Raw genomic sequence first — 26,899 nt, forward strand, 5'->3', positions numbered from 1 at the left:
ATCTACCAAATATTTATGTGTTTTGGACAGTTGCTGTTGTTGCAACAATCAGCAATTCACCATAGAATTCCAGGCTTTCCTGCTCATATACCCCTGCTTCTTGCTACACTAGTTCAGCACACTTGTGCTCAATTTTAACCAAACCTAAACATAGACATTTTGGTAACCACTGCAGTTGTTTACTGTACTTGGCCATGAGCCTCTGCTTGTCTTAGAGGTACATGTACTTAGAGGTACATGTGAACGGCTCAGAGGTACATGTGAGCGGTCTCACAGCTCCCTTGGTGCCCTCTTTTCTCAGTGTCGAGAAGCACTAACAACCCGCCAAAAGCTGATTGCCCAGGATTATAAAGTCAGTTATTCATTGGCCAAATCCTGTAAGAGTGACTTGAAGAAATACCGGTGCAACGTGGAAAACCTTCCTCGGTCCCGGGAAGCCAGGCTCTCCTACCTTCTGATGTGTCTGGAGTCAGCTGTGCATAGAGGTAAGAGTTAATTTCTTTTTATCCTTTTCGCTCCTTTTTGGATCGTCTCCTGCTATGTGGGCTCTTTTGAGTACACTTGTACCTTGTGACTCAGGAGCCTTTCTTTGTAAGCAAAACTCTAGGCTGAAGGCTTGGTATCCCTAAGTCTTATTGAAGCCCCTTCCTCTTAACTCAACAGCCCTAAATTTTGTTTTTCTTTACATCCCAGCCTTTTTAAAGTAAGATATATTTCTCAAATCCAATTTAAAATTTTTAAAATGCATATCACACAGCAATTTTAGGAGAGTCAGGGAAGCGTAATGATTTAGCATATGAGCTTTGGGTCAGAGAGACGTGATTTCAAATGATGGCTCTATCACCATACTAACTGCCTGGGGACCATTATTTATGTTTCTTAATCTCTCCAAACCTCATTTTTCTTATCTATAAAACAAAAATATATTACCTGTGTTGAGGAGTTCTTGTGAGGATCGAATGAGGTTTTTTGGCATAGCACGTAACATATGGTAAGTGATAAGTAAGTACTGTTATTATTCTAACAGTGTTGATATAAAGAAATTAAGCAGTGAAAGAAGGAAGGATTACCTTATAAGGTCAGACTCGGGGTCTGTTCAGTCCAAAAGTCAATCCCTGATAAAGGAACTAAGAAGGATGTATAAAAGGTCAGGATCATTCAGAAAGAACGTTTCTTAACATGGGCTATAGGATGTAAAAATGAAATTTCTAGCTGTCGAATGAATGATGCTAGGACAATTGCCTAGTGATTAAAAAGTTAAGAGGAAAAAGATGAGTTGTTAAATAAAACTCAGAACTTTTTGTTGAATTTTTTTCTCATATCTGGGTAGTGAAAGACTTCTAAGCTTAAAAGCAATGGAATAGCAACCAGAGACCATGCATGTTTGGTATTCATGCAAACGAAGGACATTTTGGAGGAAATTGGAGAATTTTGATTATGGTCTGGGTGTTTGATGAAATTTTCTTGAAACGTAAAGGCGGAGATTGTTGACTACTAAAAGCATATTATAAAGCAGAATGCAAAACATCTAATTTTGGTATTTAAAAAATAGAGAGTTTATCTCCTTAAACTGCAAATTAACAGGAAACACAAAAAGACTCAGCAAATAAATGGTCAAAGGATATGAACAGATAATTCATAGAAGTTATACAGATTTTTTAATACTAAAAAGTCTGACCATGTGAGTGTTAGTAGGATGTGAAAGAACTGGAACTACACTATTGATGGGAATTTTAAATTTCTACTTCGGAAAATAGTTGGCCAGTTTCTTAAGAAGTTCCACATACATCTAACTTATGACCCAGCTGTGTAAATCCTAGGTTACCCAAGGTATATGAAAGCATATATCCATATAAACTCTTGTGTATGAATGCTCATAACAGCATATTTGTAATAGCCCAAAACTGGAAATAACCCAAATGTTCATCAGCAGTTTAAGGGATAAACGAATTGTAGTATAGCCACATAATGGAATCATATTACTTAGCAGTAAAAAGCAACGCAATGTTGATTTGTGGCTGAATCTCAAAAAATCTGAAAGAAGTCAGACAAAAAAAAAAAGAGTCCATAGCATATCATTCCATTTATATGAACTTTATTTATATGAACTTCTGAAAACTGCAAACTAGTAAAATAATGTGTAGTCACAGAAAGCAGATCATTGGTTGACTGGGCATGGGGTAGGTGGGTAGAGAGGAAAGGAAAGGAGGGATTCTAAACGAACATGTGGAAGCTTTTGGAGTTGATGGTTATATGTTCGATATCTTGATTGTGGTGATGGTTTCATTGATGCGTACATATGTCAGACTTATCCAATTGTATGTTTTAAAAGCGTAGTTTATTATATGTCAGTTATACCTCAGCAAAGCTGGGTTTTTTTTGGTTAAATTTCATAAGTTTTCCCAGATGGCATTGACAGCTCAAAGAAGAGTTGGGGAGCTGTAGTGAGTATTTGAAGTGAAGATTTTTCCACACGCTTAAAGGGTGTAAGCCAGTAGGGATTTTCCTGGCTTTGATTTTTACCCCAGTAGTTATCTTATTGATAAGACTTCTGTTGGCAAAACATACGCATTACTAGTTCAGTAGTATAAAATTCTGTATAAGGCAGAACACTGACAGGATAAACCCTAGTCTTTGGAGTATTAAACTCATTTTATGCTGATAAAGCTTTTGCTAAGTTCTCTGCTTTTCAGTCTAGATAATAGTATGACTGGTATATTCTAGGGAAAAACTTGTACTTTTAATATGTGGTAATATCCGATCCTGTAGCTCACCATCCATAATGTTGTGACTTAAATCCTAACAGGGCGGCAAGTGAGCAGTGAGTGCCAGGGCGAGATGTTAGATTACCGCCGCATGTTGATGGAAGACTTTTCTTTGAGCCCTGAGATCATCCTGAGCTGTCGGGGGGAGATTGAACACCACTGTTCTGGATTGCATCGAAAAGGGCGAACCCTGCATTGTCTGATGAAAGTAGTTCGGGGGGAGAAAGGGAACCTTGGAATGAACTGCCAGCAAGCGGTAAGGACAGATTTTCCGCTGCCGTTGTTAATGTTACAGTTTATCAGCCGAGGAGCCTCTTCCTGACGCTGTCCCAGCTCATTTATCTGGATCATTTGTGACATCACAGTGAACCTTAGGTATTAAGAACTAGACACAAAATACTGTTTCTTCAGGCATATCAGAGTAAAAACGTGGAATTTGCTGCAGAGCAGAAGTTTGAGCTCATAATAAATAAAAAGAGCTATACAGTAAACTTAAAGAAATAGATTAAATGCATTGTTTACTGGAGTGTTTAAAGAAGAGATATCTGGCTAGATTGTATTTACTAAGGCAAACCGGGTTCTGGTAAATCAGAAAAGGTCTTCCAGCAAAAGAGAATGTGCCTCTCCCACCACTTTTGATTGAGTTGAGGCTGAAAGAGAGCTGAAATGAATTGAAACTTTCTAAGATTCTCTTCGTGTTACTGATATGCAGCATGGCATGAATTCCTGGCCTGAAGGATCAAGAAAGCATGTCGTTTTCAAAATCCCACCATCTTTTCTTGTTCAACAAGGGCAGCTGTGCATGGGAGGGTCTGTCTCTACCGCCAAACTCTACAGTCAGTTCTGTAAACATAGTTGGAAAAAATCAGTGTGCTTTGCTTGAGAAGATAAAGTTGTTCTTGATAAACTTGATAAACAGTTGAGTAACTATAGATCAGGTACATATTATAATTTAACAAAGTATTATAATAGATACAGTGCATCTGTTTCATTACCATTATCCATGTTTATTGCTTTTTACCGAATAAGAGTCTTTGAGCAATTTACAATACGAAATGTAACAGTGGCATCCTGTACAATGAATTCTGTGGTTTCCTATACCTTCCTTTAGGAAGCACAGAAGATAGAGTTTAGCCTTATACTCTAAATTAGAAGGTTGAGATTCTCTCCTAAGTGAAACTTCAGAAAACTGCAATTCATTAGTCTCTTATTTTTGTTGTTGGCATTTTTTATTAAAAACAGAATATTAATTGAATTTGATTTTCCTGCTAATCAGGTAAAATCATAATTTTACAGTCTGAAACACAAAATTTCCATAGAATTTTGACGTGGAGTAAAATTTCGTCTTAGCTTCTATTGCTCACCCTGACCCAGAGTGGACAGTAACTTACACATCCCATAGTGGGGAAAATAGACAAATGTCGCCTGTTATCCAGAATACCAAACCTAGCTAGAAGGAAGCCTTCTGGATGTAGTTCCTCAGGAGCAGTCTTTGCTGGTGATTGTCCTGGGAAACTTCCGTGACAATGTGTGTGCCTGGGCCCCAGACCAAGAACGAATCAAGACATTTCATCCTTAATGCAGCATGCAAAGGGGAGGGTGGTGGTCAGGACTAAACTTATATTTTTCCTGAGGCTACGCTTTGTACTAAGGTGTACAGAAAAAAGAAATTAGTCTGATTTTATTTGGAAGCATCTCATTTACCTCCAGGGCTTTTTGAAATTTAGCTTGTTGAGAGAGAAATAAATAGCACCCACCTCATGCTTTGTGCCCAAAAGAAAAGTGCTTCCAAAGCTAGAGGTTAGCCTCAAAAGGTAAAATACGTGGTTCTGTCCACATTAAGTTTGGCTCAGTGGGCAAGAAACACTTCATTTTGTTTTTTATGGACCTGTGGTCTTTAGCCTTTGCTCACAAAAATTGAAGATAGGTGATCCAAAGGGAGAAAGTTTTCCTTAGTCATCTACTTCATTATCCATCTTCAGTCACATGGAGGAATGTTTTGTAATAATTTGCTTTTCAAAGTTTCTTTCCTTGATACAGTAGACTTCCATATTGGTCTGTGGTTGACCATTAATTTTCCCTTGTTCTCTGCTTGGTGGCGCTTTGATTTAGTGATCTCTCAATAAATAGTAAAGCGAATAAATAGTGAAGCATAAGAATAATTATTATCTTAATGAGTATATACTCTTCCAGATACACTGTGATCATGAACTTAAATTCTTTTCAGTTATGGCTGAACAAATCTGGACCCAGTCTCACCTAGGCTGAGGAGACTGCTGTCTATTCTCTAGACTAATTTTTTGGAAGCATTTTCTCACGTTTTCCTAAGCAATCAGGGCAGGAATAGATGTATCATCATGTAATATTTCACATACGTAGTGTTTATTTCCCACACCGCTGTCACTGGATTCCAGAGTAGCAGTGATCCCTTGAGCCTTTGACCTCCTAGAGTCTGTAGGGCATTCACTGTCTTCTTTTAGAACCTGCAGTCTGGTACATGCATGGAGAATTCTCAAAGTTTGCCTGTCAGTCATGGATATTTAACTAAGTTCTTAGAGAAACTTCCAGACTCCCATGATGCTTATAATGTCCCTCAGAAAAAGAAGTAAATATTTTGGTCTTTGTCAGCAAATTAAAATTGGTAGTCATTTGACAGTAGTAGTAATCTTCCTACTAACTAACCACTGCATTTTGAAGCTTCTCCAAATTGCACCGAGAATTGGTATAAGTAAGTTCCATCCCAGAATATTAGATATCTTTCATACTTCTCTCATCTTGATTGTTGACTTCTTTTAGGAGAGACAAAATTGGGTTTTTCTTTTGATCTTTGTTCTCTGATCAAGTGTGTGATGGGGTCAGTGCTTTCATATGAGCCTCTATAGGATTGTAGGTCAAACGTATGAGGATCAGACAAGGCTCCTACAGAGGCTAAATCAATGACACAAAAAGGGCTCCAATTCTTTAACTTGGAACAAAAGGAACCCCAACCAGAAGCACCGTAGTTTTCAGATTTGCTTTGTGTTATTTAAGATTCCCACCCCAAACACCATCTGCTGCCCATCTGTAGTAATAATGATCTTTTACATCTGTAAAATGCTTTGCAGCTTACACAACCTTCTATATATTATTCTTCCTTATAATTCTTTGCAGTTAAAGAAACTGGAACTTAGAGGTTAATCAACTTGCCTTTGTTCTCAAAGCTAGTATCTGGCAGAGACAGAACTATTAACAGAACTCAGGTCGTCTCATCCTTGATTTAGAGCTTTTTCATCTGTGCCCCGACTGCCTTCTCCTCAGACAGGAAAAAAGAATCTGAGGCACATCTTACCATGCTTTCACTTTATTCTATGACAGAGTGTGGACCAAGCAAAAGTAAATGTTAAAGAATATATCCTCATTTTCAACTGCATAGTGACAAGTATTTTTCTGTATTACTTGTAATGAACAAGCTCTGGTTCATCTCTTGGTTATATAAAAAATAGTTGAGGAAAAATAGGAAATTATAAGTAACATTCTTGTTTTTTGTAATTGGTATTTCTTGCAACTGAAATCTCACATCTCTTTTTAATAAAGCAGAGTATACTTGTTTTATGCCATTGTCTTTGCAGCAAAATTCAAATTCTAGATTTTTAAGACCAAATTAGATCTCTAACTGGAAATGTCTTCTGTTTACTCTTCTCCACTCAACTCTGCCTTGGCACTGAGTGTCAGATTTAGTAATTTGATTAACAGATGTGAGGAAAGAGGCAGCTTTTATATTGTAAGGTCCTCTTGTTTTGCACACATCCAGGGATGGTTCAGACAGGTAGGCAAGCTATACCTACAATGAGTTAAACAGAAAAACTTGCAAAGTAGAGGAACTAGTTGGAAAGTATTTGACAAGAGCCGTTGAGCTTGGCCAGTGACAATTGTAGTACCTTGTTAAGAGTACATTGTGATATACCAGACTGAGAACTGATTGAAGACATGACGTTGCTCATCCTAGATGTATAAGTGACTTTCTTTCTTCCTTCTTAATTTTTCTTAATCCAGCTTCAAACACTGATTCAGGAGACTGACCCTGGTGCAGATTACCGCATTGATAGAGCTTTGAATGAAGCTTGTGAATCTGTAATACAGACAGCCTGCAAACACATAAGATCCGGAGACCCAATGTAGGTTATCTTACTTGTGGTATTGTATTGTATTTGGCAGTGCAGCATGGGGAATATATCCCCAAATGACTTTCAGACGGTTTAGCAACTTAACTGAAATTTTGTTAAGCAGGAACACATACCAGCTTTTGTTAAAACTAGTATTGGGATGGAGACTTGGGCTCTGCCTCATCCATGATGTAGAGAACCTAGACCCAGCATTGTGATGATGTGTGTTGACAGTGACTGAGCATATACAGTCCTAGACATTAGGTCACTGAATAATCCTACTTAATGGTCAAATAAAAATCGGAGAAAAAACTCACAGGATAAAATGAAGCATGCTTTGGCTCTATACTTTTCATCCTATGTGTATATTGTCTCATATGCATTGGCAACTTGATAATTATTAGAGAGTAATTAATTATAATTGAAATAAAGCACAAAATGTGGTGGTTGGAGGGGGTAATCATGGACAAAATGAACTCTGAAGTTATATCCAAGATCTAGGAAAGCTGTAAAATGCTGTAATAAAGCATTTGAGTCTCATGTATTGGTTTTTTTCCATATGATGTGCAAACAGCTCTTAAAACCAGGTTGCAAGTAAGAACAGGTTTTCCATTCTGCAAAAATCTTTATAGCCTGCAGCTGACCGTACCCAACTGTGTGAAACAAATGCAGTCCATGTTTCTCATCATTCTCCTGTGCATATACTCCAGATGTTCATGCTGTGGTAGGAGGTTAAAAAAAAGATCTTCTTCCTTGAAGCTCTTTGTATGGTTGGTGGAGGTAGACAAACACTCTTAAGACTGATTAAGACTATTTACCAATATGAAAATAACTGTGTCAACTATTAAGGGAGCAGGGGAGAGGGAGGAAGGAGGGAACTGCTACAGATTAAATAGATTTGAGATACTGTCAGTTAAATGCAGGTTATGGACCTTTTCTGGGTCCTGTTTTGAACAAACGTGAAAAGGCATGAGATAATTGGAAAAATTTGAAAGCTGACAGGATATTTCATGATATTAAGGATTTTTAGATTTACTTCTTTGGTGGATAATGGTATTATGTTTTCATATTATAGAGAAACATGCTGAAGTATAATATTTACAAATGAAATGATAGGGTATCTGGGATTTATTTCAAAATATTAGCAAGGAGGGTATAGGGTTAAAACAAACTTTGTCTTAAAGCTATGGGAAGGGAAGTTGGATACTATATGATTCTCTACTTTTGTATGGTTGGAAGTTTCTCATAATAAACAGTTAAATATACAGCAGCTGCACACAGCTCTTGTGTAAGCTGAGTCCTAAGTGCTAAGTGGCTCTAAAGTTGATAGAAGGCATAAGCACTGTTAGGTTGAGTTAATTTGAGTGATTCTCAGGAAAGTAAGTCCCTGATTGCCCTAGGAAAATAGCTAAATGGCTTTTTCTACAGACCAAGCAATACTGGTGTGAGAGTTCTGAATCCATTGTCAGAACTTTCTCTAGTTACAATTTCACCCCTGTTTTATGCCCAGGATCCTCTCGTGCCTGATGGAACATTTATACACAGAAAAAATGGTGGAAGATTGTGAACACCGTCTCTTAGAGCTGCAATATTTCATCTCCCGTGATTGGAAGTGAGTATTTTGTTTTGTTTGGTTGGGGGGTTTTTCTGGCCACGCGGCATGTGAGATCCTAGTTCCCTGACCAGGGATCGAACCTGTGCCCCCTGCATTGGAAGCGCAGAGGCTTAAGCACTGGAAGTGAGTATTTTGAAGCCATAGTAAGGTAAGCCTCAACCTGTTCTCCTGTGTAGTCACTATCCCTTGTATTTTTAAAAAATAATCAGTAGGGCTTCCCTGGTGGCGCAGTGGTTGAGAGTCTGCCTGCCGATGCAGGGGACACGGGTTCGTGCCCCAGTCCGGGAAGATCCCACATGCCGCGGAGCGGCTAGACCCGTGAGCCGTGGCCGCTGAGCCTGCACGGGCCGGAGCCTGTGCTCCGCAATGGGAGAGGCCACAACAGTGAGAGGCCCGTGTACCACAAAAAAGAAATAATAATAATAATCAGTAGTAATTTGTTTTTGTTAAGTTGTGGGATAGCTGACACTCTAATCTCCAGAAAAATCTCTTTCTTGCTTTCAGAACAGTATCTAAAAGCAGAGACAGCCCCTGCAGGTCTATTCCCAAGTGGCCCCATTAACTACTACATTGAAAGTCAGGGTCCAGTGTTTCTGATACCACAAACGTCTATCTAGAAAGAACTTGGGCAGCGGTGGGGCAGCAGAAGCATCTTCAGATATGTCTCTTATAGTGATTTTTATTTTTATTGATTTGTCCTGGGTATGGGAGTTTGCTTTATTTCTTTTACTATTCAAAGTTATTGAATTTATTCTGTCTTAAGAAGCTCTTCTCGGTAAATGACAACTTGATTCTCTTTTCATCCTGTTAGCCAGAAAAAAGGGAGGAGGTAGATGAAATAGAAGTATATCTCTTATAGTCAGAATAACTGTTTATTGGCTGCAATCCCTCCCTCTTTCCATGTCTTATTTTCTCTTCCCACCTCCAGACCAGGCTGTTCCTCCTGCCTCCCAAGTTCAGCTGCTTCCTGATTGTTTTAAGCCACTGTACTTTGGTCATTAATTATTTTTCTGGTGATTAATATATGTTTTACCCCCATACTTTACTGGAAAAAGATTACTTGAAGACTCAGTGTGTCTATTTCTGTTTCCTCAAGTTAACTCTTGAAAAGACTTCAGAAACTTGGGTGGGAATTTCCCTGTGCTTACTCTAGCTATCTAAACCGAAATAACAGACTGTTTACTGAGTTTATTACCTTAAAAAAGTATGTTTTTTCCTCTCCTGTAATTCCTTCATCCATGATCAAAGGATGCTTTCCAATCTTTAAAGCTACTTAAATATTAGCCTTTTTCCTCCCATTAAGTAGCCCTCCCCCAAGGTTGATAGTATAATATAGACAGAGTGAAGTATCCATTGGTCTGATTTGGAGAGGCAGCAGGCTCGTCACCTAATCCACTGTCTCCAGAGTCAAAGTTAAATATCAAGTTTTTTTAATTGATAAGCATGTTCAGGTAAACTAAAAATATAACTGCCTTACCTTGCATGGGAAAAAGAACTGGAACAGTTTTACTAGAAAAGAACTTGAGGAGGAGACGGTTTATGTTGTCCTTTCCTGATCTTAATGAACCTAGTATATCAGGTAAGATTGACTTTTACTCACAGAAAAAGTACTGAGTAAAAGTTGTGAATTGCCTGGTGATTGCTACAACCCTTGTCTCATTTCAGCTAGGGCATGTTAATGCTGAGTCTATTATTGTAATGTTGTGTGCCTTATATTGGGAAGATACCATCTTTTTTTTTTTTTTTTGCGGTACGCGGGCCTCTCACTGTTGTGGCCTCTCCCGTTGCGGAGCACAGGCTCCGGACGCGCAGGCTCAGCGGCCATGGCTCACGGGCCCAGCCGCTCCGCGGCATGTGGGATCTTCCCGGACCGGGGCACGAACCCATGTCCCCTGCATCGGCAGGCGGACTCTCAACCACTGCGCCACCAGGGAAGCCCGCGAAGATACCATCTTTGAGGCAGAACTTAAATCTTCTATATTAAGGATTAACAAACTTCTACAGATTAACCACTGTGTGTTCATGAAGAACAAAATTCAGGAATGTACTTGTGCTCACCTGCCGTCTCCATTCCCCTAGAAGTGATTGTCAACGGGTACACAAACAAGCACCTTGCAGAAACCCTTAGCATGTCTTGGGAGGAAAGGTATAGTAAGAGTGGTTATCTCTTAACTCTTAACCTTATAGGCTGGACCCTGTCTTATACCGCAAATGCCAGGGAGATGCATCTCGTCTTTGCCACACCCACGGTTGGAATGAAACCAGTGAACTTATGCCTCCTGGAGCTGTGTTCTCATGCTTATACCGACATGCCTACCGCACTGAGGAACAGGGCAGGAGGGTATGCACTCAATATTGACTTCATTTCTTCCTGTCGTCATTTAATTCATTTGCTGTGAATTGTTGTGATTCCTATCATCCTAGGAAAACTTTGTTAGTATATCTGGCAAGGAGGGGTTGCTGCACTACTAGAAGCTTCTTCAGTGAGTGTACATAGAATTGTTCTACCAGTTTCCTTCCATCTGATTTTATGTTTTTAACAAAATGAGGGGACATTTCCAGTTTTTCTTAAAATTACCAAAATCTAAATCACAAGTAGACAAATGCCGCTACCCTAACTGTATTTAGCGTTAAAGATCCATTAGAAGCTCTTAGCCAAGGTGTAAATGGTTTTTAGGCTTCTGCCCTTGGCAGCAGAGCCCATAGTGCGTGTATTGGTGAGGCCCCTCAGACAGCACACGCGTTGGAGCTACACCCTCCACGCCCCACTCCCTTGGTATTTGTCTGCCCTGAGTACTGCCTCTTGTTGGGATGTTCGTGTCTGCTTGGCTCTCAGGTGACATTTGTTGCCTTCTGGTCCCGTACTGACATGCTACTTGCTCTCCAGGGTGGCCTTTTTAAGCCTTCTGAGATACTCTATTGCATTTCAGCCCTGCATTTGTTACAGAAAATATAGATGGTATTATTTCACAGGCATGTTTGCAAATACCCCTTCTGAGCTTAATGCAAAAGTCTGACTGTTTAGGATTCGGAATGAGGAGACTCAGAAAGAAATGTCATACTTTAGTTACTGCAGTATTAACCCAGTTTTTATATTGCTACGTAAGAAAATATGGAAATTTGTTGTTACTTTTTTCTTCGTATAATGAGCCTGTCATTAATCACAGGAGCTCCTAAATCCTAGCGTCTTGGTAGTCACTATAGTAGGAGGTTCCTTGTCTTTGTAAATAAAGAAAGAGTTGGAATCTGGTATGCTGTCCTTTTAAAAAATAGGCTTCTTTTAAAAATCGAGGTTAAAGTCACATAACATAAAGTTAATCATTTTAGAAGGAAAAATTCAGTGGCATTTAGTACATTCACAAAGTTGTGCAACCACCACCTCTGTCTACTTCCAAAATATTTCCATGTCTCTGAAAGGAAACTCCTGTGCCGATTAAGCAGTTACTCTCTATACCCACCGTACCTCCCTCCAGATGTGTTGGCTCTTTTAGGAGGAGAGGCTGACTGTACCTGTCAATGACAGCTTTCTCACAACTCTCCCCAAAATATTAGTTTTAATATGTTTGACCCTCTGCTTAATTCTCATTAACTTATCTAGAAGAGTCGGGTTCTGACCTGAAGTAACTCTCACCTTGTTCCGAGTTTAGGTAAATTTGAACTCAGTTCTCCTCACCCAAGTGTTTATTCTCTCTTGAATCAGACCCAGTATTCCACTCTACATTCATAGAGTAGTGGCAAATTAATTTTCCTGAACAAAAACCTCTCTACCTCATCTGAACAAATCCAGTTCATTTTTTAATTGAAGTATAGTTGACTTACAATATTATATTAGTTTCAGGTGTACAGCATAGTGATTCAGTCCTAATTCACTTTTATCAGGATATTCTGAGAAAAGAATATTGTTTCATACAGTATATATATTAGAAAATGCCTAATGTATTTATAATCACATTCCTAGAGATAAAGGTGTTTAGAAACCTTATAGAACATTTAATTTTTATTCTGGAAGAGATTCGAGGCTTAAAGTTTGGTTCAAATAACTGTCAACTTATTTGTTATTTTCCTGACAATGGATTTGTTCTATCTGGTGTCTTTTGGTTTTGGTACCTTTGAAGTATTTTGCTTATTATTTCTCATGTAGCTCTCACGGGAATGCCGAGCTGAAGTCCAGAGGATCCTACACCAGCGTGCCATGGACGTTAAGCTGGATCCTGCCCTTCAGGATAAGTGCCTGATTGATCTGGGGAAATGGTGCAGTGAAAAAACAGAGACTGGACAGGTAGGTGACAAAGCTACCTATTTATGGTGCAGTAATAATAATAATGTTCATGATTAACGTTTTATGTCGACTACAAACACCGTAAAATCCATCTCCATCAGCTTCACAGGTGTGTGATTTGTTATATTAGTCACTGTTCTTCCTATAAGAAATCCTGAGGAAAATGTTCTCTTTGGTCTCTATAACTGTACTTTTCCTAAGCAGTTAGTTTGAATGTTATGGTTATTATGGTTTGTAATTGATTGTTTTCCCTCTTTGTGCTGCCTCTTAAAAAGCCTCGAGCCAAAGATATGGCGTGCCTCTCGCAGGTGTATTAGATTTTGTGGTAGGCATTTTGTGTACTAACTTACTACTGGCTTCATTCCACTTTCCTTAACATATTTTCTTTTTCCTTTCTCTTTTTTACTCATTTTTAATTGATTTTATCTTGCCCTTCTTTTTTTTTCTTTTCTCATTTTTGTAAGCTACATTAGGTCCTTTTGAGGGAAGGCAGAGTATAAATATATACATCGATATGTGAATACTGATATGCATGAATAGTACGCTTGCCCTACGACAGTCCTAGAAGAGATGTAGAAATGGAATTATTTTTTCCATTTAGTAATTGATACACTTGAGGCTCGGAGAAATGAAGGGTATTGACTTAACTTACCTTGAGCTCAGGTCTAATCCTAGCCAGGCATTTGTTCCATTTTATTATAACCTCTCCGTACAGGAAAGTGTAGAAAAGGAGCAACCCCAAGAATTAATGTGCATGCTATAAATGGTTTCTTAGGATTTTGTGCCTAGTTAAAAAAAAAAAAAAAAGATACGTTGTTGCATTCTAGCAAATTAGGTGGGAAGGTATCTTGTCTTTTAGATCAAGGCAGAGGAACCATGCAGTGAGGAATAGCTACTTATTTAAAGGCCCATTAATACTAGAAGGAGGCATGAACGGTTCCATTTGTACCACTCCAAAACATCCTCTGGGATTAAACTAATGAAAGTCACATGTGCAGGAATTGGACATTTTTTAAAAGCAACATGATGCCTGCTCAGATCTGTTGGGCCTGGGAATATTATTTTCAGCAGTCTGTTTCCTGGGCCTGCTACAGTTCTGTCGAGTTTATTGTTAGGAAATGCCATATAGTTTAGCTTGCTGTTGCCTCTGTCTAATGAAACAAGGGATATAGTCATATGGAATCCCATGAAACAGTTTCCTTTCATACACCCTGTAAAGTAACAGTGAGAAAGCTGCACTACATTACAGCCCATCCCTGTGAAGCTAACTTAGGAAAGGAGTCCATGAGTGGAATTTTTCCCTTAGCTATTTATCTCCTCCCAAAAGTTGTATGCATTTCCCTTTAGGGTCCCCACCCCCCACTCCCTTTCTGGCTCTTGTATAATTCCCACAATCCTTCTCCTCGCTTCCCATTCTAATTCTGAAACAGAGATTCTTGCAGAATAGTCAGTAAGTTAAACTTGATCCTTTAACAGAGCCCTTTGCTGAGAAATAGCTGTTCATGTTCTTTGGGAAAGTAAGCTAATGTAAAACTTAAAACCTCTAAGTCCCTAAAAGGAATAGCAATAGACTGATGTTACAAGGTAACTCCAGCTCAGTTTCCAAAGCCCAGGTAAGATAGCTTTTAGATACTCAAACCCTAGTGTGCTCACTTGTTTTACAGTTACCCTCAGAGGATCCTTTTATGTGGGTTAGGGTTAGAATCCCAGATTTGATTTGCAGGAGCTATCAGCTCTCTACTGTGTTTCAGACCCTGAAACTGGGTCCCAACTTACTTGCCCACGAAGAGTCGTAGAACGTGCCGTGTCTTTCACTGTGAATATTTTGTCCAACGATAATTATCAAAATGCAGATTAGCAAGGTGTTGACGGAATGGAGTAAAGGCCTGATGAGATTTTTAGACTCTGAGGACACCTGAACATTGATTCTTGTTGGACTTATCAGTTTGGCCTTCTGGAGGATTTGCATGGCGGTTGTACCCCCTTGACCCTCTTAACCACCCTGATACATCAAATAATCATCTTTTCAAAAATCCCAGTTTGGGGACTCAAATAAAGCTCTAGCATTCTGTTCAGTGAAGTTGTTTAAAAGAAAAGAAAAGCAAGACCACTGAAAAGGAAGTGGACACTGGTGTCTCATCTACCCTTGACTATTTATATAACTGACAGGTGCTAAGAGAGTGCCTTTTCATTTGCAGGAGCTTGAATGCCTCCAGGATCATCTTGATGACTTGGCTGTAGAGTGCAGAGATATAGTCGGCAACCTCACTGAGTTAGAATCCGAGGTAAGCAGTTTGCAGCTCATGGAAGGAGAGTGCCCTGTCGGCAGCCTTTCTTTTCTTCTTAGTTCTTTTGTTTCAAGACTCTTGAGAGTTCAGATTCCCTGTAGAACAAAAGAAACCTTGTCAGATTCTCTGTTTGCTTTTTAAAGATGCATATCATGATGCTTCTTGAACCCCTTTCCTCATTTCTGTAGCTAAACACTGCATTTAGCCCTTCGGTTTTCTTCATAAATTAGAATTATCACAGTGACAAGACCAATCTTTTTTCCCCCTTTAAGAAAAGATAACAACTATACTTCAAATCCCTTAATCACATTCAAGAACAGTCCAAGCATTCCTATTCTGTCATCCTTAGCTTTTTCAATTAGGTCATTTGGTAATGTCTTTTTGTTTCGTTTTTTTAACTTATTTATTTATTTTTGGCTGCTTTGGGTCTTCTTTGCTGCATGTGGGCTTTCTCTAGTTGAGGCGAGCAGGGGCTACTCTTGGTAGTGTCGCGCAGGCTTCACATTGTGGTGGCTTCTCTTGTTGTGGAGCACGGGCTCTAGGCGTGCGGGCTCAGTAGTTGTGGCTCACGGGCTTAGTTGCTCCGCGGCATGTGGGATCTTCCCCGACCATGGATCGAACCCGTGTTCCCCCCCATTGGCAGGGGGATTCTTAACCACTGTGCCACCAGGGAAGTCCCCATTTGGTAATGTTTGTGTGTCCACTGAAATAAAATAAAAGCCTGAGATTTGCAGTAAAACATGGAAGATTGAATATTATTCCATGTTTATCCCTGTTCCATCCTAAAACTCACTAAAGTACAAAAAATGAGATTAAAAAGAAACCTCATAAACATAGGCATACTATTTGAAATATAGAGAGTATTGGGGGGGTGGCAGTTAAAATGTGAAAATTGTCTTGTAGGGCCAGAAATCAGGGAAACAGTGAATGGCTATTTTTTTTTTATGTAAACCTTTTAGAACTATTTAAGTTGTCAAAATTGGCAATACATAAAATTACATTTCTTAGGGTCTTTATTTTCTTTCTGTTTTTCAAAAATGCATTGTCTTTTATCTTGTGTCATCTCCTGTCTCATTCTCATTGTCCTTGTGGGCTGATGAGGATGTTCTGGGGTGTGTAACTCTTTTTTTTTTTTTTTTTTTTTTTTTTGTGGTGCGCGGGCCTCTCACTGTCGTGGCCTCTCCCGCCGCGGAGCACAAGCTCCGGACGCGCGGGCCTAGCGGCCATGGCTCACGGGCCCAGCCGCTCCGTGGCATGTGGGATCTTCCTGGGGCCGGGCACAAATCCGTGTCCCCCGCATCGGCAGGCGGCCTCTCAACCACTGCGCCACCAGGGAAGCCCCTGGGGTGTGTAACTCTTTAAAGGAAGATGTTATTTCAGCAGCTAATGCTGCACAGCAGTTACTCTGCTTGAAGGCAGTTAGCGTGTGTTCCCGAGAAGTAGTAGTTTGTCATCTGGTTCGAGGACAGAATGATAGATGTCAGTTACTCTTGTTTTCATTTTGAACTGCTTAGCTTTGGAGAAAAATTCCAAAGGCTTTACATACTCTAATATTATTTTTATTTTTTATTTTATTTTATTTTTTATTGGGGTAGAGTTGTTTATACTCTAATATTATTTTTGAATGTTTTTTTCTACCCACAGTTCTTACTTCTGTCTTCTCTCTTGCTCAAGCAGGAGGGGAATCTGCCTCTAGAAAACTTGCCTTTCAAAGTATAATGAAGGAGCGTTAGAGGAGTAGCGTAGAACTGCTGTCCTGTCTGTGCTGGGGCTATCTAACCGAAATACTGGAATAGTTTCCAAATGTACATATTGGACTATTTACCCATCAGATGATACTGATTCAGAGAAAGAAACTGCTCTTCCCCCACCCCTGGCTCTTTCTAAAGCAGAATTACTGATATTTTAGCTGGAGAGGGTGTGGAGAAAAGGGAACCCTTTTGCACTGTTGGTGGGAATGTAAATTGATACAACCACTATGGAGGTTCCTTAAAAAACTAAAAATAGAACTACCATACGACCCAGCAATCCCACCACTGGGCATATACCCTGAGAAAACCATAATTCAAAAAGAGTCATGTACCAAAATGTTCATTGCGGCTCTATTTACAATAGCCAGGACATGGAAGCAACCTAAGTGTCCATTGACAGATGAATGGATAAAGAAGATGTGGCACGTATATACAATGGAATATTACTCAGCCATAAAAAAAATGAAATTGAGTTACTTGTAGTGAGGTGGATGGACCTAGAGTCTGTCATACAGAGTGAAATAAGTCAGAAAGAGAAAAACAAATACCGTATGCTAACACATATGTATAGAATCTAAGGGGGAAAGAAAAGGGTCATGAAGAACCTAGGGGCAAGACGGGAATAAAGACACAGACCTAGAGAATGGACTTGAGGATATGGGGAGGGGGAAGGGTAAGCTGTGACAAAGTGAGAGAGTGGCATGGATATATATACACTACCAAATGTAAAATAGCTAGCTAGTGGGAAGCAGCCGCATAGCACAGGGAGATGAGCTCAGTGCTTTGTGACCACCTAGAGGGGTGGGATAGGGAGGGTGGGAGGGAGGGAGACGCAAGAGGGAAGAGATATGGGAACATATGTATATGTATAACTGATAAACTTTGTTATAAAGCAGAAACTAACACACCATTGTAAAGCAATTATACTCCAATAAACATGTTAAAAAAAAAGAATTACTGATCTTTTAATCTTCTGCAGGATATTCAAATAGAAGCCTTGCTGATGAGAGCCTGCGAGCCCATAATTCAGAACTTTTGCCACGTAAGTGTTGTCTAGAGGAACAAGGGTTAGAAACAGAACCATTTTCACTGGGGCTCTGGCCCCCACGTGTATTGAACTCATCTCTGTCTTCAGCTCACATTGCTCCTAAGTGATAACCAACTTTCACCAGTTAAAGTTGAAAATGTAAACATCAAGAGGGGCCACCATCCTGGGAAACTATTTGCTTACCCCTCGTAGGTAACCAGATTGTTGGTTAACAGCACTTGCTGAGATGCCGTCTGTAAGGAAAGAGGGGAGGGGGAAGCCCCATTTGTAGGTCTGAATTGCTTCTGATACGTACAGCCGGGATTTGTTAACAATAATGTGGCTTCCCCTTCCAGCTCTCTCCTTGTACCTGATGTTGAGGGAATTCCGTTACTTTATTACTTTTAGTCATTTACTGAACTACCTAAATTGTGGGAGTGAAGCACACCCAGTAACCCTAAGGATCTGACAATCAGCAGACAACGTTAGATGTTATCCCTAAAGCCAGCTGCCGGCATCATATAAGGAGAAGAGTTAAGAGACCTGCATAGTACATGTTCTTGTTGGAGCTTCACGCAGGGAGGGCAACTTGCTGCGTAAATTTTATTCCCCTGAGTGTTGATCCTTTATAATGTCTCAGACTTACTTTGACATAAGTTGTGATGTGTCTTATTTGTAAAGGCTCTAGAATCAATCTCGTTTGCATTTTTTGTATGGGCTGGGGTGCAGGCTTTGCTCATTAATAGTTACAAATGAAGGGTAAATGTGCACTACCTTCCCCAGGATGTAGCAGATAACCAGATAGACTCTGGAGACTTGATGGAGTGTCTCATACAGAACAAACACCAGAAGGATATGAATGAGAAGTGCGCCATCGGAGTCACCCACTTCCAGCTGGTCAGTAACACCTGGCACATCCTTCTCGTCTTGACTGGTTGGATGGTTACTGAATCCCTTCCTCTTTCAGAACATCAGAGCACCTCTTCTGTGAAAAATCATTTTTTCCAAATATCTGTTCAGTGCAGCAGCCCAAGTGTGTATCAGTACACTAGAATCTAAGCTTTTTTTTTCTTTTAAATCATACTACCCAGGTCTGGCATTTGAATAAGAAGGTTAAACCATAGTCTTCGTAGTTACCACATGTCTAAAGGAAGTATTTCTGATAAAGCAAGCACTTCCTTCCTAGAAGGGTGAAATCCAGTCATCTATGTAAAATTGACCTCTTCTTGGGGCACCTAGCCTCCCTGACTGCCATCCCCAAATGGTACTGAGGGCCTCTGGACTGTGGGCACTGGGAGACAGGGGAGAACAGACAAACCCTGCTGTTGTTGACTTGTTTACATTCTTGTGAAAGAAAGATGCAAAAGTACATTTACAAATATATAGTTTCAGGTGAGCCTGTGAGGAAAAATAAAGCAGTGTAAGGCCTGCAGGGTGATGGAGAAAAAGGGACTTGAGAAGGAGGTGTTTGAATAGAAGCGTCAAGAAAAGTGAGGGAGCAAACCATGGGAAGATCTGGGGGAAGAGTCACAGCCTGTGTGTGACTGGAAGCTGGTGTGCGCGGAGCAAAAGATGCCATGGGCAGCTTAGCAGGTCATGAAGTCTGAAGAGACAGAGTTGTGCAGGCCTGAAAAGCTATCTGCTGCAAACGGTATATGAATACACTTACACCCAGCGCTGCTGATTAGACCTCGTCACAGAGCTTCTGATTTTCTTTTTCATCATCTTTTTTAGGTGCAGATGAAGGATTTTCGGTTCTCTTACAAGTTTAAAATGGCCTGCAAGGAGGACGTGTTGAAACTTTGTCCCAACATAAAGAAGAAGTATGTAGCTTTTAATTGATTCGTTCTGCTTCCCTAAAGTCCCTCTTAGCTACTGAATGAGTATCCAGGATGCCAGATGGCCTGCTGCTCTCTGACAGGATTAGCCCTGCAGGCCTCCTACACCCTCCTTTGGTAGTATGGCCAAACACTTGGATTGTCTAGACATATCCTCTTTATAGCAGCCTGGAGCCACACCTGGTGGTGGTAGTTCTGATATGGAGAGCCTGTGTCCTAAAGGAGCATTTTTAATTTTTCCAGGTTCAGGCTATCTAACTGATGAAGCACATACAGATTGTGTACTTAGAGGAGGACGTTGCAGTGTGAATAAGACGTTAACTGATTTCCTCCGAACGTCATTCCATTGTGTCATCTCTTCAGGGAAGCAGCAGAGGCTTTCACTGAGTTAGAGATGTAGTAAAGAAACAAAAGCTGTATTCATTTAAGAATTAGGTGTTAATGAGGAGAGTGATGAGCTTTTATAGCATGGCTGCCCAGATTCTTCCATGCTGCTCTTTGCAGAGGTGCATTTCTAGAACACAGTTCCCCTCATAGAAACCAAGTTCCCGTGTTTGCTTAGATTTCTGTACTTTTCAGGAATGATTTTCTCAGTATATCAAAGACACTGTCCAGAGTTAAGAGTAGAGTAGCATTCCTCTCTGGTCACATGTTTTCATCAAAACAAGTGTTAAACTGTCCTTGCACACATGTTCCCTCTCTGGCCTCCCCACCAGCCAGGAATGTTGTCAGCATTTGAGCTGTGGCCCAACTTTTATGACATATACAGACAAATTGCTGCTTTTAGCTCTCTGAAAACACAGTGAGACTTACAGGAAAGGCATTCAAAAACATGGTAAAGGGGTTCCTGGGTTCTGGGGGGATGGTGTGGCCCCTGCCCCAGCCCAGTTCTCACCATCTGCCTTTGTGTGGCTCCAGCCAGTCTCAGGCCTCTTCTTTCCTTGGCAGGGTGGACGTGGTGATCTGCCTAAGCACCACCGTGCGCAACGACACTCTCCAGGAAGCCAAGGAACACAGGGTGTCCCTGAAGTGCCGCAAGCAGCTGCGGGTGGAGGAGCTGGAGATGGTAACGCTGCAGAGCACAACCTCTGCTCCAGAAACCACAGGGCAGGGCTTAGAGAGTTAGGTGAAGGGTGAGGGCAAACTGAAAGATTTCAGCCACAAGCGTGATGGTTAAGACTTGGAGCTGCGTGCTAAAATTTTACCATAGCACAGCTTCTTGTTTCCCTTCTTTTCAATGATAAAGTATTTTTTACAACACATAACTGGAAGTCCAGCTGTAAGACAGGCTGTAAGCCTGTGATGTACTCATTGCATCAATAATGTCCTCGAGGATCGAGGGTCTCTCCCTCTCCAGTCTGCTGCCTTGGACACCAGCTTCATTGTTAAGGCTGGTTTCCCTCATGGCCGCACAATGGCTGCCTGCAACACCTGGGCCACCTGTTGCAATATTCATCTCCAGCAGGAAAATAGAAACAAGAGAAAACTGCCCCCAGCATGAAATAAAGGTCCTTCTCCTCAATTTGATTGTGTCAGTTTGAGATCTGTGCCCCGTCCCCCATCAGGGGATGCACTCACTGATGAGCTTACTGATAATCAAGGGGAGGTGGATGTTGGGAAGCCACCCACAGTGTGCACTATGAGGGGACACTACTTTTCACTTTACTTTTGAGGATAAGCCTAAGCCACATAAGACGGCTAAAAATATATTTTAATATGTTTTGTACACCAGAAACTAGTAATGGACACCAGGTATTATTAATATCCCCAAAGTTGCAGTATGAGATTTTCACATACAGTGGTAGTGATTCTGTGGTAATTATGTTTAAGTGGAACTGGCCTAAACATACTTCTATAATAGGAACGTTGGGTCCTCAGATTTGAACCTGGCTCTTTCAGTAACATGATAATAATAATAAAAGTAGAGTCCTACATCTGTATAATGGTTTTAGCTTTCAAAGTGGTTTCCACATCATTACTATCTTATTTCATTGCACAACAGTCCTGTGAAGGGGTCAGAGTAGATGGTAGCATTTCATTTTGCAAACAAAGGCCAAGGCCTTGTAGCTAGGTAGTGGCAGAACTGAAACTCAATCCTACTTCTCCATTTACTGCAGTGACCACACTGCTGCCACTTAGCTGTGTAGAAGTTATGGCCACCAGACAAGATCCAATCAACAAATAAATATGTAGAACATTTGATCTCTCCAGCTTAGAGTAAGCTCACTTTTCCATGCCGGTTCCCCCTCATACAGACAGAGGACATCCGTCTGGAACCAGATCTGTATGAAGCCTGCAAGAGTGACATCAAGAACCACTGTTCCACTGTGCAGTATGGCAATGCTCAGGTAACTTTTTGTTTTTATTTTTTAATTGTAAAGGTAATGTGAAGGTACCTTTTTAATAATTAATTCTGTGCTGGTGAGATAGGCCCCATCCCATCCTATCCAGCCTGATCATCCCTTCTTAAGGTACGCCAGGCTGCTTTTCCCAAACAGACTACTTTTGCTCACCTTCATTCCTCTTTGTCACCTATTCATTCTCTTCCCTCTTTCAGGTTACCTTGTCCTCCTCCACCTTGTCTGCCTAGTAAACTCCTAACTATCCTTCAAATGCCTCCTCCTCTCTATAGCTTTCCCAACACTCTGCACCTCCAAAATTAATTATTCCCTCATATGATCCCATTGCACAGAAGTTCTTAACTAGAGGTCACGTAAGAACCATCATGGGAGGTTTTCTTACCCTAATTCACAGAACAGGGCCCTACCCAGAATCATCAGGAATGAAATGCAATCAAGTGGTTTTTTGTTTTTGTTTTTAATGTTCTTCCATTGACTCATCTACCTCTTCTAGTTCAGGGCATTGCCAGGTACTTTAGCCTTTGAGATAGTGGCTTCGTTGTCTTCTAGTATCTGCTGTTGGTGATGCAAAGTCTGATGTCAATCTGATTCTTATTTCTGTGTAGTTAATCTACCTCTGAGTTTTCTCTTTATCTTTAATGATCTATAATTTCACTGTGATATAGTTAGATATGGTTTTTGTTTTCATTATCCTGGTTGGCTCATTCAGTCTCAGAATTCATGTCTTTCTTCAGTTCTAGGAAATTCTCAAACCTTTCAAATATTGCGTTCCTTTTCCTTCCTTCTGGAACTCCTGTTAGACACTTGGAGCATCTGAATCTGTCCTCCATGTCTCTCAATTTTTCTTTTATGCTTTTCATTTCTTCATCTCTCTGTACTACACTGAGGTAATTTTTCAGTTCTGTTTCCCAGCTTCATAATTTATCCTTTAGCACTTTCCATCTTGCTCTTTAGAGAGACTACCAGTTGGGTTTTATTTTTCATTTCTTTTTTTTTTTTCTCATATAGTGTATGTATTTTATTAGAGAGCATTCGCAATTCCTTCCACCCATCCCTTGTGACATTGCTATTATTCATTTTTTATGCATATGCTATGATCACCCAGTACATTGTTATTAGGCAGTTATCAGATCAATTAAGAATAAGAAAAATAAATCATTTTTTTCACTTTTTTTCCTTCTCTAATGCTCTTCCTTGCTTTATGTAGATCCAAGGTTTTGACCTATATATTTTCCCTTCTGCCCAAAGAACTTTTTAACATTTTTTTTACAAGGTGCATGTATGGGCAATGAATTCCCTGTTTTTATTTGTGTGAGAAAGTCTATCTTCTCTTCATTTTTTTTTTTTTTTCTTTTTTTGCCATACGCGGGCCTCTCACTGTTGTGGCCCCTCCTGTTGCGGAGCACAGGCTCCAGACACGCAGGCTTAGCGGCCATGGCTCACAGGTCTAGCCTCTCTGTGGCATGTGGGATCTTCCTGGACCGGGGCACGAACCCGTGTCCCCTGCATCGGCAGGCGGACTCTCAACCACTGCGCCACCAGGGAAGCCCCTCTTCTCTTCATTTTTGAACAGTTTTGCTGGATATAGAATTCTAGGTTGCTGGATATAGAATTCTGGGTTGCTGGATTTTTTTTTTCTTTCAATACTTTAAATATTTCACTTCACACAGTTTTCTGCGTAGTTTCTGATGAGAGGTCCACTGTAATTCTTGCATCTGTATATGAGTTTCATAGAGCTGCCAAATTACCACATACTGGGTGCCTTAAAACAAATTTATTATTTCACAGTTCTGGAGGCCTGAAGTCTGAAATCAAGGTGTTGGCAAGACTGCTTTCTTTCCTAAGGCTCTAGGGCGGAATGCTTCCTTGCTTTTTCCATCTTCTGGTGGTTCCAGTCCTTGACTTGGGGATGCATGATTCCAGTCTCTGCCTCCATCTTCTCATGACCTTCTCCTCCATGTCTCTCCTTTGTGTATTATGTATATTTTCTTATTCTTATAAACTTATAAAGACATTTACATTAGATTTAGGGCCCATCCAGATAACTCAGGGTGATCTCATTTTGAGATTCCTCGCTTAATTACTTTTGCAAAGAATTTTTGTCTCAAATATTCACATTCACAACTGCGGGTTTAGGACTTACACATATCTTTTGGGGAACCAAAATTCAAGCTACTAAAATCTCTTTCTCTATAGATGAGGTGGTTTTCCCCTCATATTATCATTTATTTAGGTTTTCTTATTGGTTTATATCTGCAATGATTTTTAGTTTCTGGTGTACAGTTTTTCTACATCTTTTGTCAGATTTATCCCTATGTACTTTATATTTTCTGATGCTATTTTATCTTGTAGTTGATTTCTAATCTCACAGTGTTGTGGTCGGAAAAGATGCTTGATATGATTTCAATTTTTTTAAATTTACTGAGGCTTGCCCAGCATGTGGTGTATCCTGAAGAATGTTCCATGTGCACTTGAAAAGAATGTGCATTCTGCTCCTTTTGGATGGAATGCTCTATAAATAAAAGTTAAGTCCATCTGGTCTAATGTGTCACTTAAGGCCTATGTTTCCTTATTGATTTTCTGTCTGTCCGTTGACGTTAAGTGCAGTGTTAAAGTCCCCCACTATTATTGTGTTACTGATGATTTGTTCTCTTAAGGCTGTTAGCATTTGCCTTATAGATTGAGGTACTCCTATGTTGGGTGCATATATATTTACAATTGTTATATCTTATTGTAGTGACCCCTTGATCATCACGTAGTGTCCTTCTTTGTCTCTTGTAATAGTCCTTTTAAAGTCTGTATTGTCTCATATGAGTATTGCTACTCCAGCTTTCTTTTGATTTCCATTTGCATGGAGTACCTTTTTCCATACCCTCACTTTCAGTCTGTATGTGTCCCTAGATCTGAAGTGGGTCTCTTCTACACAGCATATATATGGGTCTTGTTTTTGTATCCATTCAGCCAGTCTATGTCTTTTGGTTGGAGCATTTAATCCATTTACATTTAAGGTAATGACCTATATGTATGTTCTTATTGCCATTTTGTTAATTGTTTTGGATTAGTTTTTGTAGGTCTTTTTGCTTCCCTTCCTCTTTTGTTCTCGTGATTTGATGACTGTCTTTAGTGTTGTGTTTGGATTCCTTTTTCTTCTTTGTGTGTATATCTACTGTAGATTTTTGGTTTGTGGTTACCATGAGGTATTTATATAGCAGTCTATATATATACACAAGATTGTTTTAAGTTGCTCTTGTCTTAATTTCCAATGCATTTCCAATATCCTGCATATGTACTCTTCTCACAACTGCTGGTTTTGATACCATATTTGTGGATGATTTCCTACCTTTACTGTATGTTTGCCTTTCCTGGTGAGCTTTCCCATTCATATTTTCCTTGTTTCTAGTTGTGACCTTTTCTTTTCTGTCTAGAGAAGTTCCTTTAGCATTTGTTGTAAAACTGGTTTGGTGGTGAATTCTCTTAGCTTTTGCTTATCCAGAAAGCTTTTGATTTCTCCATCAAATCTGAACAAGAGCCTTGTTGGATAGAGTATTCTTGGTTGTATGTTTTTCCTTTTCATCACTTTAAATATATCATGCCAGTCTCTTCTGGCCTGCAGTTTCTGCTGAAAAATCAGCTGATAACCTTATGGGAGTTCCCTTGTATGTTATTTGTTGCTTTTCCCTTCTTGCTTTTAATATTTCCTGCTTGTCTTTAATTTTTGTCAGTTTGATTAATATGTGTCTCAGTGTGTTCCTCCTTGGGTTTATCCTGCCTGGAATTCTCTGCATTTCTTGGACTTGGGTGTTAGGGAAGTTTTCAGCTATCATCTCTTCAAATATTTTCTCAGGCCCTTTCTCTCTTCTCCTTCTGGGACCCCTATAATGCAAATGTTGTTACATTTCACGTTGTCCCAGAGGTCTCTTAAACTGTCCTCACTTTTCATTCTTTTTTATTTTTTTAACTCTGTTCTGCAGCAGTGATTTCCACCATTCTGTCTTCCAGCTCACTTATCCATTCTTCTGCCTCATTTATTCTGCTATTGATTCCTTCTGGTGTATTTTCATTCCAGTTATTATATTGTTCGTCTCTGCTTGTTTCTTCTTTATATCCTCTAGCTCTTTGTTAAACATTTCTTGTATCTTCTCAGTCTGTAACTCCATTGTTTTTCCGAGATCTTGGATCATCTTTACTATCATTACTCTGAATGTTCTTTTCAGGTAGATTGCCTAGCTCCACGTTACTTAGTTGTTCTTCTGGGGTCTTAGCTTTTTTCCTTCGTCTGGAACATATTCCTCTGCCATCTCATTTTGTCAGACTTCCTGTGTTTGTGGTCCCACTGGCTTCAGGATTGTAGTTCCTCTTGCTTCTGGCTTCTGCCTCCTGGTGGGTGAGGCTGGGCTAAGAGGCTTGTGCACGTTTCCTGGTGAGCAGGGCCGTGTCAGTGGGGTGTGTTTAGAGGCGGCTGTGGGCTCAGGAAGACTTTAAGCAGCCTGTCTGTTGATGGGTGGGGCTGTGTTCCTGCCCCATTGGTTGTTTGGCCTGAGGCGTCCCAGCACCGGAGCCTAAGGGCTGTTGGGTGGGGGTCATGTCTTGGTGTCAAAATGGTGGCCTCCGGGATAGCTCACGCCAATGAGTACTCCTCAGTACCTCTGCCACCAATGTCCTTGTCCCTGCAGTGAGCCACAGCTACCCACTGCCGCTCTAGGAGACCCTCCAAGTCCAGCAATGAAGTCACTGCTTTTCCCCCTGGGCCCTAGTACACACAAGACCTTGCGTGAGCCCTCCAAGAGTGGAGTTTCTGTTTCCCCCAGTCCCGTGGCATTCCTGCGATCAAGCC

At 40.3% G+C, this 26,899-nt stretch overlaps 1 protein-coding gene across 2 annotated transcripts in view; it reads left to right on the forward strand.

Moving 5' to 3' along the window:
- The window catches only part of GLG1 (golgi glycoprotein 1), a 147,285-nt gene that overhangs the window by 105,878 nt on the left and 14,508 nt on the right, over window positions 1–26,899 (forward strand). For both annotated transcript variants that reach the window (XR_003435418.1, XM_027119288.1), the window contains exons 7-18: window positions 302–485; window positions 2,807–3,021; window positions 6,798–6,919; window positions 8,418–8,519; window positions 10,710–10,863; window positions 12,664–12,801; window positions 15,000–15,086; window positions 17,820–17,882; window positions 18,651–18,764; window positions 19,602–19,690; window positions 20,654–20,771; window positions 21,961–22,053. Coding sequence is in view for 1 of the 2 variants with exons in the window: in XM_027119288.1 (XP_026975089.1) it covers window positions 302–485; window positions 2,807–3,021; window positions 6,798–6,919; window positions 8,418–8,519; window positions 10,710–10,863; window positions 12,664–12,801; window positions 15,000–15,086; window positions 17,820–17,882; window positions 18,651–18,764; window positions 19,602–19,690; window positions 20,654–20,771; window positions 21,961–22,053 (1,479 nt within the window). In the remaining variant the exon portion in view is untranslated. The remainder of the gene's footprint in view (window positions 1–301; window positions 486–2,806; window positions 3,022–6,797; window positions 6,920–8,417; window positions 8,520–10,709; window positions 10,864–12,663; window positions 12,802–14,999; window positions 15,087–17,819; window positions 17,883–18,650; window positions 18,765–19,601; window positions 19,691–20,653; window positions 20,772–21,960; window positions 22,054–26,899) is intronic.

This window comes from Aethalodelphis obliquidens, unplaced genomic scaffold (genome assembly GCF_003676395.1).
Source record: "Aethalodelphis obliquidens isolate GAN/ISIS:26980383/991018 unplaced genomic scaffold, ASM367639v1 scaffold20, whole genome shotgun sequence".
NCBI lineage: Eukaryota > Metazoa > Chordata > Mammalia > Artiodactyla > Delphinidae > Aethalodelphis > Aethalodelphis obliquidens.